This window comes from Citrus clementina, unplaced genomic scaffold, assembly GCF_000493195.1.
Source record: "Citrus clementina cultivar Clemenules unplaced genomic scaffold, Citrus_clementina_v1.0 scaffold_1, whole genome shotgun sequence".
In the NCBI taxonomy this organism is placed as follows: domain Eukaryota; kingdom Viridiplantae; phylum Streptophyta; class Magnoliopsida; order Sapindales; family Rutaceae; genus Citrus; species Citrus x clementina.
This window is the reverse complement of record NW_006263303.1, coordinates 6,761,514-6,779,528: the sequence shown is the minus strand read 5'-3', so window position 1 is coordinate 6,779,528 and position 18,015 is coordinate 6,761,514. Positions and strand designations below refer to the sequence as shown.

The 18,015-nt window shown below is 34.9% G+C and overlaps 1 protein-coding gene across 2 annotated transcripts; it reads left to right on the top strand.

The window, feature by feature from the left end:
- Positions 1–4,045: 4,045 nt before the first annotated feature.
- On the top strand, positions 4,046–7,519 carry LOC18055974 (transcription factor bHLH68). 2 transcript variants are annotated; one of them, XM_006451146.2, is made up of 9 exons: positions 4,046–4,559; positions 4,704–5,073; positions 5,256–5,339; positions 5,804–5,869; positions 6,141–6,206; positions 6,305–6,376; positions 6,526–6,570; positions 6,903–6,950; positions 7,052–7,519. In XM_006451146.2, exons 1-9 carry the CDS (start codon positions 4,357–4,359, stop codon positions 7,187–7,189), a joined length of 1,092 nt encoding a protein of 363 aa, XP_006451209.1. In that variant the 5' UTR covers positions 4,046–4,356; the 3' UTR covers positions 7,190–7,519. The 2 variants fall into 2 exon arrangements, with proteins under 2 accessions (XP_006451209.1, XP_006451208.1); XM_006451145.2 differs by lacking the exon at positions 6,526–6,570.
- Positions 7,520–18,015: the final 10,496 nt, after the last annotated feature.

Below are 18,015 nucleotides of genomic sequence, written 5' to 3'. Positions count from 1 at the left end.
ATATTTTCAAAGTTATTTTATGAAGACTCCATTTGATATTAAGGTATTACGAAATAAAAGCTTAAAATAAACCTCTACCCAAAAATTTAAAAGTTGGGCATGTTTGATAAGCAACGATCAAATGGCTCATTAGAGCAATTTTTATGAAATTATTATTATTATTATTATTATTATTGTTTTGAGGAGGAGTAGGACGACGACGACGACAACGACAACGATAATGATGAAGATGATTAGTTTTATCCTATTGAAATAAATATATACTACTTACCTCTAGTGTTTTCATAATATTCAAAAATCCCCTAACACAAAAAATTTAAGGGAAAAAAATGAGGAAATGGGGTCGTTTGCTTGATATTTTATCTTGAGAATATAAAATAATAGTTTGTTATTAAAAGAAAAAATGTTTAAAAATAACAAAAGGTACAAGAAAAATACCTTATTATTAATTTTTTATTCACATTAGAATTTATGTTTTTTATATGATATATTTAATTTATAATCAATATAAATAAAAATGTATTTAAAAATAAGAGTAATATCATTAAATTATGATGTCAAGAGAATTAGTCAGTATTATAAAAATAATGAGTAAGTAGTATATATTGATTTTAGTGGGATGGAAACCGGTAATCAAGTGAGTTTTGGATGTAAAATTTACATCTTGTCATAGTCTCATTGATGTATCTTAATATATATATATATATATATTTTGTTTGAACCACGAGGTGGTCCTGAGTGAGTCATAACCGTGGGAGACACCTTTATGCCCACACCACAATCCAGACTAATCCTCGCTCGCATCGGGTCGGCCCTCCATGACCTCTCTGAAAAAGTGAGAGTGTCAAACCACTCACACCAACCAACTTTGGTCGATATATTCTAATATTTAGAATAATAAACAAAAGGAGAGAGAAGAATATAAGAGGAAGATGAGGACAAGGAGGAGATGTTGGTTGCTGTTTGTTCTGTGGCAAGATGAGAGAGTGCCATGGAATAATGGAAGAACATAAAATAAGAAATGAATTAAGGCAAAGGGTGTGCTTGGGAAAAGACACGGCGCCTCCAACAAAGATTTTGGCACAACCAACAAACCAGACATGCCCCCCTTTTTTTACCCCTTAATATCCTCAAAGAAAAACAAGGGTACATATGTTCCTTATTAGTTTACTGGTCACCCTAAGCTTTAGCTCGAAATTTAAGGGTTTTTTTTGTTTGCTTCTAACATCGAAATGCTCCTTAAGGGAATGTATACTGTGGAATGTAAGAATATTATTATATGAGGATATTGGAATAATTTTATTGTACTTTATGTTTTAATATTCTTTTACGTAATTTTAAAATGTTTTAATTTTGTAAGAAGAAAATTGCTTCGATCAATGGGCACTACAACTACTTAGCGGTATAGCCTTCAAAATCACTTACAATGGGTTTCACCAACTTTTTTTTTTTTTATAATTTTAAAATGAAATGTGTACAAATACACTCACTGTGAAATAAATGTTGCTTTTTTAATAAATAGACTTTTATTTTATCGGTAAATTTTTTTAAAGTCCATAAGATAAGACATTGGTTCTTAATTAGTTTTCGGGGAGCTCTTAAATTATATTTAATGTAACTTACATTCACTCACATAAACAATATATGGTGTGGAATTCACACATTATTCATGTGAGTGGTGTAAGTTAAATTAAATGTAACTTAACATTTGCCTTGGTTCTCGTATTTTAAAGCGGATCTGAATATTTTTATCACTCTTTCTATTAGAATTAAATATTATTATTTGAAAATAAAAAAAATTTGTTGGTTGAGGGATAGCAAACATCATTTTAGTTATGAAATTAATCAGAAATTAACAACATTTTACACAAAAAAACTATACTTATTTTTAGAATACGAAAGTTAACAGAGACCAAAAGAAAATGTACCTAAATATACAAAGATTCCTAAATTTTTATAGTAATGACAATCCTCATTATACAAATCTGGATAATTTTTTTTTTAATCATTTAGTAATTAGAATTTAGAAATGGCTAGACTTGTGCAGCAAGCTGAAACTTTATTGACTTTGTGGTCTAGTTACGCAGAGGTGTCCTTAAAGTCTCTATATAAAAAGAATTTTGGGGCAAATGTGCCCTAAAAAAGAATAATGATGATGAAAAGCTAGACTGTAGGCTAAAATAATGTTCTTGGAAATGGTAATCATTCCCTTGGAGACCTGAGGGCTGAGATTAGGGATCTCCAAACCCTAGATTTTGACCACTCGATAAATGTGGCGTTTGTATGTGTCTTGTGTGTCGGTTATCTCTCACGGGTCATCTTGTTCACATAAAATTTAATCATATCACATTTTTTTAAACATCTTCATTGTATATTAAAACCCTTTACAGGCAGCTAATTAATTAATTAATTAATTAATTATATATTAAGAAAGGTTTCTTACAAGCACCAGTAAGGCAGTAAACATTATAATTATTTTTCTTGTTTACGTACATAGGAGAGCATTATATTGAAGGGTCTCACCGGTCACTAGAGTCTATGTTTTAATTCCATCATCATGACGTTAGTATGTAGTCGTCCTCATTTTGGTGGGCGAATGTGCCCTCGATTTATTCCATTATTTGTGTTCAAAATCTAATTACAAGAACAAGTTTAAGATAAATACGAGGTCAGTGATATTGAAGAGAGAACACAAAATGATGGAACGAATTTGTAAAATGGGATAAAAATATCATCTCTACCCAAAAAAAAAAATGAAAAGAATGAAGATCAAGGTTGTGAGAAATATGATACGTAACTCCATCGAGCTAAAAAATAAAATTAGAAAAACAAATATAATAAAGATTCACACGGAGAAAAAGAAGGAAGTATATAATTAATATTTTCCTTGTTTAAGCACTAGCAAATATACTAACCTAAATGGCAATTTTTTTTAGAAGTATTTCCTTTAACATTGCAGATATTGTAATTAATTTATTTTGGTGTTACTTGATAATTAATTTCATCTAATCATCTTTATTCTAATCTTGGTGAGAGTTTCTTAAAAGAAACCGATGCAATAGAGTAATTATTAGATAGGGGACAATTTCCAGGTTTTGCTCATTGAGTTTTACTAAACTTATGCAATATATTGCTTGTATATGGAGTTAATTTATATTAAGTATATTTTCCTTCTTTCTTTCTCTTTCGTTTATTGAATATTCTTCAAACGTTAAGCTACTAAAAGAGAAAGGACCGAGCTCCCATCGTCCGCAACATATGATCATCAAATTTAACTTAAAGAAGTTATTGTAATTCGCTTCTTAACTATACTGATAAATAAATAAATAAAAAGAACTATACTGATAAATTTAAAAATGCCTCTATATCGAACCAAAGTTCAAAAGAAAGTAATGAAAATTGATCCTCTATTCATGTGAGTTTTTCTTATAACTTATTTGCACATTGTGTAAATTATTAGTTATATATAAATTTTTAATTTTTTCTTTATTTTCTTCAACCATGAATTACATCTATGTGTTTGCCAAGATGAATACAGGATCTAACTGAAATTAGCAGGCTCGGATATGGCAAATTTATTCAATGGTAAATTCCGAAAAAGAAAAATCATACATATATACCTTTACTGAAGAGAGGAGCTTGCGTCATTCATTATCAGAAATCAATATATATACTAATGAAGTGCTACACGACTCAAAGAATATGATCTTTGTTAAGTAAATGTAAGTAAAGGGTCATAATTTTTTAAGAATCATTCTCTTTAATCTTCACCAATGCATTGTGTAAATAATCAAATGACAGAAGAGCAATAGAAGTGTGACACATGGATGGACAGATGGAAAAAATTGTACACCAATGGTCATTGAATAAAAATCTTTCTTATTAATTTTTTTTCCGTTTTTTTGGGCGGTTGATTTTCTTGATTAATGAGAGAATTGCTAGCACCTTTTCTGTCCCACTTTGAGATAAAGCAAAAGCAGCGAAAAAGCAAGGAAGAAAAGAAAAACAAAAAAGAAAAAAGCAAAGCAATAAAGAAAGCAAAAATTATAAGGAAAGAGAGAAAACAAAGACAAAGGGTTCTCAAACCTCTATTATGATGATTCAAAAATTCTCTCAAGAATAGGACTGCTTGCATTGGCTTGGTGGTGCTAGGCTTCCCCCTCTATTTAACCCTTCCTAGTAAGACCTCTTAAAGTTTCAACGACGACTTGTTTGGGAGCTTCAAGTAAAAGAAAAGAAAAATAATACAACAATACAAAAGAGTGAAAGTGAAAGAGAAAAAGAAAGGTTAATCAAGTTTTTTGTAGCTAGTCAAGGAGAGAGAAGACAGAGAAAGAGAGAGAGAGAGAGAGAGGAATGAATAGAGGTATCTTGCAGAGCTCACCGGTGCAGCAGATGATGGCCGGAAACCCTAATTGGTGGAATATCAATAGCATGAGGCCGCCTACTCCTCAAGCTTCCCCTTTCTTGCCTCCTCCTGCTAATAATCTTTTCCCACAATATCCTTCTTGTTATGATAATCAAGAACAGCTTCCTGAGTCATGGAGCCAACTCCTTCTGTAAATCTCTCTTGCTCTAACTAATTTTTTTTTTTAATTACATTGCAATCTACTGATATTTACAATCAGAAATTTGCCAAAATATTCTGAATTATTACTATTTTTTGTATCTAACATTTTCTTGGATTTAACTATTTCCTTTAGGGGCCGGATGGTGGACGAAGAAGATAAGAGTGGTATGGTGGGCCATTTTCAGACCAAAAAGGTGGAGAACTGGGAAGAACAGATATTACATCACAGCTCATCAAGTGCTAATTCTGTTGTAAATGTGAAGCAAGAAATTAATCCTGCAGCAAACAGCTACTTTTATGGACATGCAAATGATGATCATTTCCAGGCGGCTGCAGCATCAGCAGCAACAAAAACTACTTCTTGGTCTCAAGTCATGCCTCCAGCTGCTGCTGCTTCATCTCCTAATAATAAGTCATGTGTCACAAGTTTCAGCAGCAACATGTTGGATTTCACTAGCACCAAAGCAGATGCAAGGCATCCGCCCCCAGATCGATCTTCTGAGGTGATGATGATGATGAGTGACAGCGATAGGGTTTCGAGATTTTATTTATTTATCATGTCTTAATTTTATGATTAATTATTCAATATTAACTTGCGAAACTTTACCATAACTAATTTCTGATAGCTGTTGCTTCTGTTTTTTGTTTTGGTGGCTTAATTTGTTTTTTTGTTTTTTTGGTTTAGTGTAACAGCACTGCAAGTGGTGGGGTGGCCAAGAAAGCTAGGGTTCAGTCGTCTTCTTCTTCGTCAACTCAATCAACCTTCAAGGTAAATAATCTTATGCGTGCATGATGATGATTCATCAGGATAACACAACTCTCTCACTTGTTGCTGTTATTGTCTCTTTCTCTCACTGATTCTAACAATCACACTAGGATACATACAGACTCGAACACAAGCACAAACATTTGTGATGGTAACTCTTGTTGTCTTTCATAATTGTCCTTTTCTTATACCATCATGATTCTTTAATTATCATCTTTCATCTCATCCATACGAGGATTTTATCTCTTCCCTTCCCCTCCCCTCCAACAGTCTCTTCCCCACCACACCCCCCCGCCCCCCCGCGCCAAAAAAAAACCAGCTTCTTTTTTACTTTGTACCGAAGACAACACAAATAGTGGTTAAGTTAAGTGAAAAATAAACTTTACTAGTCTCAGCAACAAATTAACTTCTTATATTAATAAAAAATTAATCACTTACATTAATTTACATATTCAATACAAATCCAGGTGAGGAAAGAAAAACTTGGAGACCGAATCACAGCTCTTCATCAGCTAGTTTCTCCATTTGGAAAGGTAACTACCTAATTAATTAATCTATTTATAAGCCTTTCCAACGATTAGATCTTGGAAGCATTCAAAAACTTTTATATTGTAACTTGAAACTATATATAAAGAAAGTTCTTCCCCAAAATAAAAGCTTCCTTTGATCTATTTTTCTCATTTGTTTTTTTTTTAAATAGGGTTTTCAGTTTTCACTCTCTATTTAAAAAATTAAAGCCTAGAAACATGCATGCTTTGGCCGGTTGTGGTGTGGTAATTTTTTTTTTAATTTTCTCTTTTGCAGACTGACACAGCTTCAGTCTTGTTAGAAGCAATTGGGTACATTAGATTCCTGCAGAGTCAAATTGAGGTGATGTTTCCTCTTTCAATTTTTTCTTTTAATTCTCTTTAACATTCTTTTAGTTATTGAAGTCCTAAAATATTATTCCTTTCGCTTAAAAAATGCAGGCCCTCAGCTTGCCGTACTTGGGCAGTAGTGGATCAGCAGCTATGAGGCAACAACAACACTCCCAGCACCCTGTAAGAAGATCAACTTTAATTTAATTGTCATTCCATTAATATCTCGCACTTCCCGAAGCAAGAACATGTGCATGAGAATCTCAATAAAATAATTATGTGACATTAATCGATTAATGATTATGATGATGATCTCTTAATAATAATGTTAGGTTCAAGGTGAGAGGAATTGTATATTTCCTGAAGACCCTGGTCAGGTACTTGAGCTTTATTGGATCCATATATATTGTTGCCTGTTAAAGCTGGGTTTGTGGAGGAACTTGAAATTTATAAAAGTTACTACTTAGTTTATTGTAAACCTAAAGTCCCCTTAAAAGAACAATGTGTTCAGCTTTATAGATAGTTACTTTAATTCTCGTTAATTAAGATAGATTAATTATTAAAGTGTTGATTACGATTCTCTTAGTGTGTTTGTGTGTGTGTGTGTAGCACTCGGAATATAGGGGATACATGCTTGTTGTCTTGACGCGTACAATTCAATTAAAGTGTGAATAATTATTTGATTCTGTTTCTTTATTTGATTATATAGCTGTTGAATGACAACTGCATGAAGAGGAAAGGAACTTCTGATCATCAGGTACTTAAACTTTATACATCAATAATAATACTCTTCTTTCATAGTTTCATTCATTAATTAATATTCTTTCTTTTACTTTTCTTTTGGTTTAATTTTGTTAGGAATCACAAGAAGAAGTAAAGAAAAGCTTGAGGAGCAGAGGGCTGTGTCTGGTTCCAGTATCATGCACGCTGCAAGTTGGGAGCGACAACGGGGCAGATTATTGGGCACCGGCTCTCGGCGGGGGAGGTCTCCGGTAGATGGATGAATAGAGTTATTAACGGCAGCACACTTATATAGGCATTGAGAGGATGAATCGATATAACATCATGAGCAGTCACTCTGCTAAAAATATAAGGCTGATTGCTCATGATGCTATACAAAATCTTTTCTTTGTGTTTGCTTAAGTTATAAGTGTGCTCTCTAGCTGGGACTTAGAGGTCCATAAAACTCTCTAGTTTACAATTAAGCTTTATTTAATTTGTTTTCTCTCCTTAATTTAACCAGCGAGCTAGCTGCAGCTACAACATTAATTAATTGCTTATTTAATGTATATGCATTATGCAGTTCTAGTATGATCATCAATTAAACTTTTTAATGCTGCTTGTATAATTTTTTATATGTGAAGCAGCATTTCCATTAATCATGTTGAGCATTGGAGAGATTCAATGTTTGCATACCCTTCCAGGAAGTGAATGCATTACCATAATTAATTAACAACATATTTAGTTTTTATAATCTTTAAGAGATTGAAGTTAATTGATTAATGCTCTTAAGAAAATAGCACATAAGAAAAATGAGAAGATGAGGTACAAATTGCATGCTCAGTCCTGTCCAATGAAGACCTTTATCAAATTTCGAAAAAAAGGAAGGGAAGAAGTAGAAAATATTGGGAAAGGCGAAAGAAAAAAGCAAAAATGTCTGCATATATATTTCGCAACAATAATGATTCTATCACGCTTTGAAAGTTCAAAAAAAATTAGTAAAGAAGACTGGCTTTAATTTGAAGAATTTGCCGCAATTTTTCTTTTTGTACTTGACAATAGCTCTATCACGAGATTATATTGGTACAGAAGTACTCCAAAGAACGAGAGGTACTTGCAACTTTAAATTAAATTTTCTACTTAAACTTTTTACGTAAATTTTAACCTACATTTAGGGATGGCAATAGGTAGGGGAGGAGAGGGGACCAATCTCCCCGTACTCATCCCCGATATTTTGTGTATGTCCTGTCCCCGTCAGAATTACTTGAGAGAATCTCAATTCTCTCCCCGAATAATAACAGGGGATCCCCGAGACTCCCTGATCCCCGAATAACTAATACATTTTTTTTTTCGATTTTGAGTTAATCATATTAAAATAAAAAATTCAAATAAAAGTAAAGTTCAAAATATATCTTATATTAATATCCATTACAAAAGTCACATACATTAAATTAGTAAGTAACACAACATGCAAGAGATACAAACTTCTTTTACATACTATCATTAACAAATTAATAGTCTAATACAAAATTGTTACAAATAAAATCGAATTTAGATTCAAAATTAACTTTTTCAATAGTGGCGTGGACACTTTATAAATGTGGACTATTCCCTTTACAACACAATAGTTAAATCAGAGCAAATCAAGAGCAAATATTATATTAGATTAGATTAGATATTAAAATTATGATTCGCTGTGGGCAATTATAACATCTAAAAATAAATAAAAAAATAGATTTAAGTTTAAAATATTTAAAGAATATTAAAATTAAAAAATTTTGGGCTAATAGAATCTACTCGGTCTTTTTAATGTCCTAAATAAAAATTTAGAACTTTAATTAGTTAATTAGACCCAAAAGTTTAATAATATAAATATTTTGATATTTTTTATTTTTACCAATATTTATAATTTAAATTTTATTATTTATTTACTAGTAATTTTAAAAAATTAAAATAAAATTAAAAATTAAAATGGAGGAATGGGTAGGGGATGGGGATTCCACCTCATCCCCATCCCCTCCCCGAATAAGAAATTGGGTAAAAAAGTTTCCCCATCCCTTCCCCGAATAAGAAATTGAGTATGAAATTATCCATATACCCTCCCCGAATGAGGAAAATCCCCAAGGGTACCCGTCCCCATGGGGATTTTTGCCATCCCTACCTACATTGATGGACACCATGTAATTTAAAAATAAATATTTAAAGTCAAAAAAATAAAATTTAATTAACGATGTTCATTGATCCTCCTGATCTCTACTACGAGAATTGAATAAGATTAATGGTTCAAGATTTATGTAAATTTTAAGTTAGAATGATTTAGTAATTAAAATATCGCAGCACTATCGTTTATTCTCTATGTAGTAATTAGTATTGTCTTTTGGACTTATGCCGTTCTACTAAAAATGGGATTAGCAATTCTTTGAAAAGACAAATTTAAATTCATAGAACTCTTGACGTGAAGAGTTGCATTTACAATCAAGCACTTTTTACTTGTAGTAATGTGGCATGTTTAATAATTATCTTTTCATTCTGAAACAAAGAGAACAAAAATTTCATTACAACCCACACATTATTATAATATTGGATTAAAGATTCAACAGATTACTCCATCCAATATACATGTAATAAATCCAAACTCATCTCTTTGAAATGATTATTCATCATTACAGTTAATCAGCTCTATCAAAATTTGATATAACATATCTGCTACAATGATCAATCTGAAAACAAATGGAGAGTAGCAAAAACCTATGTGAAAGTTTTAGGCTAAAATATTCGAATTCAATTGTACAAAAATTTATAAGCATCGATCGGTAATGTTCTTCATATAATCACATTTTGTCTTGCTAACCAAACAAACGGCGATACTGCTGTAAGGCCCAACCTGGCAACACGAGCCTTTATCCCCTTAAGTATTTACTAAAACCACCGGAGTAATTATCTGATTACCACTATCTTCCATGGTATTTCGCCGATTACAACACTATGATGAACCCTGTATGCTCTGGTATCTCACATAATGATATTTTAGAGGGTGTGGTTATTTACACTAAAAAAGAAAAAAAATAGTTTTCTTATAATTTCATCATTTAATTTTGGAAAATTAATTTTGTCAAGACCTTGAGTCTTTATAGTGTTGGCATCTTATGACAGATTAGTTTATTTAATTAGGAAATAATGTAACTATTGATATAGGATTTAATCACTCATACCACCTCAAGGGGGTCTTAGTCTTTAGGAGGGAAAGTTAAATCCCTAGAAAGCAGGAACATAAATTATTAGGTAGAAAATTGAGGACCCCTCGAGGTGGGAAGTAGGAAACTGTCAGCTGAGGCATTGATTTGGTTAAAACACCAACTCAGCAAGGTTGAAATATCGAGATAATGTTTGTCATTAAGAAAGAATCGCGAAAACACAAAGAAAATGAGTAAGAAAGTTGGTCACAAGGCTAGCACACCCAAAAAGGAGGAGCATGATCCCTACTCCTATAAATATGCTCCATTTTCTTCTCTCATCACCTCAGGGGTTGGATAATGCCAACTACTCCACCATCTCACAACCTCCTAAAATAAAAAAGATAAAACCATAACCACCATGCAACACTTCATTCCCACAATGGATGAGATCAATAACTGCTCACACTCACCAAAATAAGGGGGCTACACTCTTAAATATGTGGTATATTATAAATATTCCATTACTCTATCAAAGAGAGGTGGGTTCGCTAGAATTCCAATATTTTATGATTTAACTCAAATTCTCCAGCCACTGACTTAAGTATCAGAGTGGGATCACTGGAAACCTCTTGTTATGGTGCCATTTCACTGTTTTTTATTTGTTACTATATGTGCGGGTATACCTCCATCTGTTGCACTTAGTTCGACCTTAGGCGGGAAAAAAATAAAGCGTCAATAGTTGGTACTGGAAAGAAGGCTTCTGCCAACATAGTTATTAATTACGATTAGATCAATCATCAATTTCGCTGTAACGATTCACTTTTGACTTGATCATGTCTTCCGAGACACAAATCATCCTAAACTTCACCAAATTCCAACAAGATTAAGAAGGAGACACTACCAATCTAGAGGGCTGAAAAATATCTCTGGCTAGACAAACTCAACACTGCAGAAACGCACAAAATAAACATTCAAATCAGAAAAAGTAAAAGTGTAAAGACAACAAGAGATTTCAACATAAATATCCAGGAAAGTAAAAGACATACTTGAACTCGTTTGAGAGCGTATAATTCGGCGACCCTAGCTTCATGAGGAGAATACAAATATACCAGTCAGGAAACTTCACCACTCGGCCAAGCTTTGCATTGGACAACTAAGCATCACGACCTCCTTAGTGGTCACCAGAAATCTTGGTCAGCTGGTTCACATATCTACCTCAAAATTACGCAACTAATCAATGAATAACTGAAGAAGAAGAATTCAAGTAACCGTCATTAGCACAGAAGAACACTTGAAACAAGTGCACATGCATAAAAGTATGTCTTTTATTTACATGAAATATTTATTACAATGCTCACTACCTGTATTTTATAGCTTCAAGTCAGGAAATTTCATCGCATGAAAAATCTTAATATGTGAAGGACTATGATAACCTTGTGACCGAATGCATAATGCATGCCACCTTAAAGTTCAAAGTTCAACTCAAAATTTAGATTTATAAAATGAATGTTCAGGCACTCTCAGTGGGTAAACGTTTGTTTCTAGGCTGAAGTGCGATATTTAAACGCCTTACCTGCTAAAGTTTAAATTTTTAACACCTTATAGGGGTAAAAATATATGATGGTCTATGCTTGATATAGGATAAATTGTGAAAATATAGTATGTAAACTAAGGCTAAAAGGGATAGAAGTTGCTAACCAATAATATAGTTGAGAAATCATTATCACCAATATTTGTTTTGCATATGTGTTGTTAAGCCCAACTTTTGGAAGAACAAATTATCTACTCAAGGGTGACAAAATTTCCACGTAAAGCCACTTACAATTTTAACTGTGAATAATTCATGGATGTCAAGGGAATGGGGGGATTATAACGCTGATTGAAGTGGAGTAAGAACTCTGCTCCCAATCACTTAAGAAACCAATAAGGTTAGCTATCTATAAGAGTATAAATCTCACACTTGAAATTTTAAGATCTCCAATTGCAATGTATGTTATTGTTATTGTGCATGTGACATGAGAGCATTAAAGAAGGAACATTAGAACTTTATTTGTTTGCTTAAAAGCATTCTAACTTATCTTAATATTCACTAAGCTTAATTTTAAGCACCGATTAAAGGCAGAAAACTCGGAGCTGCATCAGGTATGTTAATGTGAATATTACTAAAATCATATGTTTTATATATCACTAACATTTGCTTGATAGAATAATCTCTCATTATTAAGGGGTGAAAAAAGCACAGGTACAAATAATGTGCCTCATCTAAGCAAAGACCAACAAGGTGTACTGCTAAGATAAGATACTTCCTAGAAGAAGGAAGAATAATTTCTCCAAGTGTTGGATACTTAATACAAGCAACTAGAGTGTAGATGAGAATGATGAAAAAGCTATGCCTGAACTCAAAACTAGAAGTCTATAATGACTGGCTCCATTACAAAGTTGAAACTACAACAACAGAGCTTATACATCTTTATTGAGGGAAATTCCATCATTAAATTTCATCCTACCTTGATAGTCACAATTTCCACCTTGCAATAGGTTAGACAAAAAGGAGATCACATGAGAATATCGCAATAAATCTTTCATGACTCAGAAATGGAACCTTCCAAATAGATTGAATCTTAAAGCTTTTTTATATAAAAAAAAGGTGACATAGAAATCAACAAAATCAAACTCTAGTATGATTGAATTTATAAGTGCTAATGAGATCCAAGCTTGAGAAATCAATATGTTTACTACTTAACTTGGAAGTTATTTTAAAATATTTACTTTTTATATATCACGTTAGAATAATCACCAACTGAGTCACGTACACCCAGTTGAGATGAAAGAACAAACCTACGCAGTTTAGGGAGTATTATATGCCTATTATACTTATTGTTTACATGGAAATATGAAATTAATTATCATGTTAGCTTTATTAAACGTATTGCTTTTTAGAATATTTATATTCTTTAGTAAACGAATGATTTTTTTTACACGAACTTATATCTTTAAGAAAAAGCTAGCATCATCAAGCCCACATGGAAGATCAAGGGTCAATTGTGATCTCAAATACAGTGAATTATAAGATTCATCTTAAAACCTCATGACACGATCAATGATAAATTTTGTCACAACAAGGTGCACACATATGAGAGCTAAGCGAAGAAGGAAAGAAATAATAATATAAAGTTTTCATGAGACAAAACAACTAGACAAAAATGAAAAGTACTATAAAATAATCAAATGCAGTGCCTAAAGAAAAATCACTAGCTAAAAACTTGATGAGGGTTGCTAATTCAAACATGGAGACAACTATGGAAAAGAGAATGGTAATGTTCGATCAAAGAAAGAAAAATGCCTATATCTACAATTACCAAGTTCTTTTATTTAATACAATTTAATTTTCTTGCTCTAGATATAATTTTTTATATAGTATAGATTTCAACATTATGAAAAACTAATTTAGGTTAGAAATGAGGTAAGATTAATAGACGTAGAAAACCTAGGAGGGGTAATGACTCGTGAAGTCTACACACTTGTCCAGACAGTCACTGCCTTAACTGAAGTGAAATTGGATGATCTCTCGAAGGCCTTACCATTTAAAGGATCCTAACCCCATATGATGGATAATTACTGCCCAATGAGTAGAGTACAAATAAGCACAAGAAATACTGCCTTACGAAGTGCAAATTACATGGCCCATTGAGCCATGAATAAAATAGCCCTATAAGGTGAGAAATATATTACCTTATGAGGCGTAAATTACATGGCCCATCGAGGCATGAATTAAATAGCCCTATGAGGTACGGAATATACTGCCTTGCGAGGAGCAAATTACATGGCTCATTGAGGCATGAATTTTTTTTTTTTTGAAGATAAATTCATTAAATAAACGCGATTACAAATTGTTCAATAACCAACGAGGTGGAACAGCACTCCACTCGCTAGGATCTGACAAAGAACCCCCCACCCTAGCGACTCTATGGGCAGCAACGTTCGCAGATCGACGGACAAAAGAGAATTGCACTTCTCCTAATTCCTGAGCTAAGAAACGGCATTCTTCAATGATGAGGCCAAAGCCATTGGGACCTGAAAGATTCTCAGTTAAAGCCTTAAAAACCTGCAGACAGTCCACTTCAATAATCACACGAGGAAGGTGCAAACATTTCAACCAGCTAAGAGCTTCTCTAACACCAAGCGCCTCTGCTTCTCTAGCCCCAAAACTTCCAGCAAAACAGTCACATTTTGCAGCCAAGAAATTACCCTCAAAGTTGCGAACCACACAACCAAAGCTAATCTTTGACTGAGATGAAAACACAGCAGCATCAACGTTACACTTAAACCATCCATCATGAGGTCTTTCCCAACACACAGCCCCATGCCTCAAACTACTCCCAAATGCATCATCAAACAGAATCTGTTTCCTCCAATATTGCCACTGGTGAAGAAGGTGACCAGCTGAGTTAAGAGTTTGATAAACCCGACCACACCTGCTGTTCCAAACTTTATCATTAAGCTGAACCCAAATCCTCCAGCAAACCATAGTTGCAAGCTCACACTCCTCTTTACTACAATGGTTAAATATAATGCCAAGCCACTCCATAAAGGAAGAAATGTGACCAATATATCCTATCGGAGAAGCAATCCAGCAAGCTTTGGCAAAACCACAGTCCACCAAAATATGAATTATAGATTCATTACAAGTGTTACATACAACGCAAAGAGGCAGTACCTGAACTCTACACCGAAGTAGATTATCATACGTAGGTAGCACATTTGTAGCAGCACGCCAAAGGAAATTCTTCACTTTACTCGGCACCTCCAATTTCCACAACCGTCGCCAGAAACTCAAAGTAGAGGTATTAGCATCATAAGTCATCAGCTTATAACAGCTACGCACTGAAAAAACACCCCCTGGATCAGCCAACCAGTGCCACATATCACGATCCCTACGAACACTAAGGGGAATTTTCAAAATGAGGTCTCTATCCCTGGTATTAAATAAATCAGTGACAACATCAAAATCCCACCGACGCTCATCAGCCACCATCAAGCTGCACATTGGAGCCATCACAATTTCCTCAGGCAGCTCAGAAGTAGTGAATCCATCCTCAAGATCAGGGAGCCACGAATCTTTCCCAATAAGAACCTGCTGCCCGCTTCCAATCTGAATTCTGCTACCCCGTAAAACCACTTCCTTCGCAGCCATTATGGATCGCCAAATAAAGCTCGGGTTAAAACCCAAATTAGCATCAAGGATTGAGGATCGAGGGAAATAACGAGCCTTAAGCACCTTTGCAACAAAAGAAGTTGGGCTTGTCAACAGTTTCCACACCTGTTTACCCAACATTGCAATATTGAAAATATGAATTTGCTTAAAACCCAACCCCCCAAAATCCTTCGGTTTGCACATGCGTTCCCACTTCATCCAATTAATTCCACCCCCACCATTACGCTTACCACCCCACCAAAATGAATTCATCATAATCTCAAGCTCCTTGCAAAGATCAAGCGGAAGAAGGTAGACATTCATCACATAGTTAGGCATTGCTTGAGCCACTGTTTTCAACAAAACTTCTTTTCCGGCTCTAGATAACAGCCTTATATTCCATACTTGCAGCTTTTGCCAGACTTTGTCTCGAATGCTCTGAAATACGGCCCTCTTATTTCGTCCAATGCAGGAAGGAAGTCCCAAGTAAGCCCCATGATCAGAGGTAACATTAACAGCCAACACCCCACATACCTGACTAGCAACATCAGCAAGCACATTAGCACTAAACGAAATCGAAGATTTATTGAAATTTACTTTTTGCCCAGAAGCACGACTATATGAAGCTAGAATATCCCTCATTAGCACTGCTTCCTGCTGGTTTGCTCGGAAAAACAGAAAAGAATCATCGGCAAAAAATAAATGGGACACCATTGGAGCACTTCTAGCCACCTTCACACCATGAATCAAACCAGCCTTTTCATTTACTCGAATCAGGGAGCTCAACCCTTCAGCACACAAAATGAACAAGTACAGGGATAACGGATCACCTTGGCGTAGTCCTCTGCTAGGAATAATCGGCCCCACTTCCTTACCATTACGAAGCACGTTGTATTGCGCTGTTGAAACACAAAGCATTATCAAATCCACCCATTTTTCCGCAAACCCCATTCTTAACATTATAGCTTGGAGAAACTTCCACTCGATACGGTCATATGCCTTAGACATATCTATTTTAAGGGCCGCACAGCCATGCTTCCCTTGTCTCTTTCTCTTCCAAAAATGGAGGATTTCGGCCGAGATAATTATATTGTAGGTGATTGCTCTGCCGGGAATAAAAGCACTTTGGGCCTCAGAGACAACCGAAGCAAGCACTGCCCTCATTCTATTAGCAAGCATTTTAGATATGATCTTGTACAGAACATTACACAGCGCAATGGGCCGCATATCAGCTAAGGTCTCAGGCTGCTGCTTTTTCGGAATCAAAATAATAGATGTATCATTAAGTCCCACTGGAAAGGAACAACTATTAATAAAGTTCAAGCAAGCTTGCACCACATCCTCACCAACAATATTCCAAAATTTTTGATAAAAGGCAGGATTCATACCATCAGGCCCTGGAGATTTATCCAAATGCATATCAAACAAGGCATCTTTAACTTCAACAGCTGAGAATGGAGCCAAGAGCATCATGTTCTGATCCTCGGTGATGTTCTTCTCTACACATCTTAAAACCTCCTCACTACTGCAACCTTCAGTTTGAAATAACGTGCTGAAATAATCCACAATCATCCCATCAATCTCCTCTTGATTAGAGCACTAAATTCCTTGTCTATTTCGCAATCTTTCAATAGAGTTCCTACGCTTCCTTGCTGAAGCCGTAGCATGAAAAAACCGTGAATTCCTATCTCCCTCTTTAAGCCAAAGGGATTTTGCTCTCTGCTTCCAGAAGACTTCATGACTATGGAGGAGAGCATTATACCGATTCCTGGCCTCCACAAACGCCTCCACACTCCCTTGGTCACGCCGCCCCCTTAACCGAGCCATAAGACATTTACAATCAGAGATACGCTTACGAAAATCACGAGCCAAATGACCCCCCCACTGGAACAAGTCAGCACCACACCGCGAAATCTTTTGCTGGATGGAACAGCCCGAAGAAGAGTTACAGCTATTTGTAATAACCTCAACACAATCCCGTTCTCGCAGCCACAAATTCTCAAAACGGAATCGCTTATGCCTACTGGTAGTATTAATAGGGTTCGGATCCATGAAAATAGGTAAGTGGTCAGAACAAGAGGCCTCTAAGCTCATAACTTTAACCCGAGCAAAACGATGAAGCCATTCAGCTGAGGCTAGGACTATATCCAGCCTCTCTTCCACCCAATCCACTGATCCTCGGGATCTCTCCCAAGTAAATTGATATCCTTCCATCCCAACATCCAATAATCCACTATCAGAAATAGCCTTCTTAAATCCCTGCAATTTCCACTGAGGATGCTCAAGTCTACCTTTTTTCTCACTTGCTGCCAATAAATCGTTAAAATCCCCAAGACAAACCCATGGGGCAGTTGAGGAAGAAGAAAGAAATCGAAGTAAATCCCAAGATTGACGACGACGACTCGATTCAGGGAAACCGTAGAAACCAGTTAGCCTCCAATCCCCCAACCCAGCTACCTCCACATGAACATCAATGAAATTCCTCGCATAACTCAATAAAGAGACATTTGTATTGGCATCCCAAAGAAGAGCAAGCCCCCCACTACGGCCCATGCGATCAACCACAAAAAGCCCATCAAACCCCATCTTCCTCTTAATACTCTCTAATTTATCCTTACCACACAACGTTTCCATGAGAAAAATAATAGCAGGTTTTTTACATCTGACCAACTCAATCAAGACTTGAACTGTCCGTGGGTGGCCTAGCCCACGGCAGTTCCAACTTAACACAC

What these genes read in the sequence shown, in the direction of transcription:
- LOC18055974 (XM_006451146.2), top strand. Translation starts at nt 4,357, where the DNA reads ATGAATAGAGGTATCTTGCAGAGCTCACCGGTGCAGCAGATGATGGCC. An exon ending in TCCTGCAGAGTCAAATTGAG is followed by an intron (nt 6,207 to 6,304) that starts GTGATGTTTCCT and finishes TAAAAAATGCAG; the next exon opens with GCCCTCAGCTTGCCGTACTT. An exon ending in AAGGAACTTCTGATCATCAG is followed by an intron (nt 6,951 to 7,051) that starts GTACTTAAACTT and finishes TAATTTTGTTAG; the next exon opens with GAATCACAAGAAGAAGTAAA.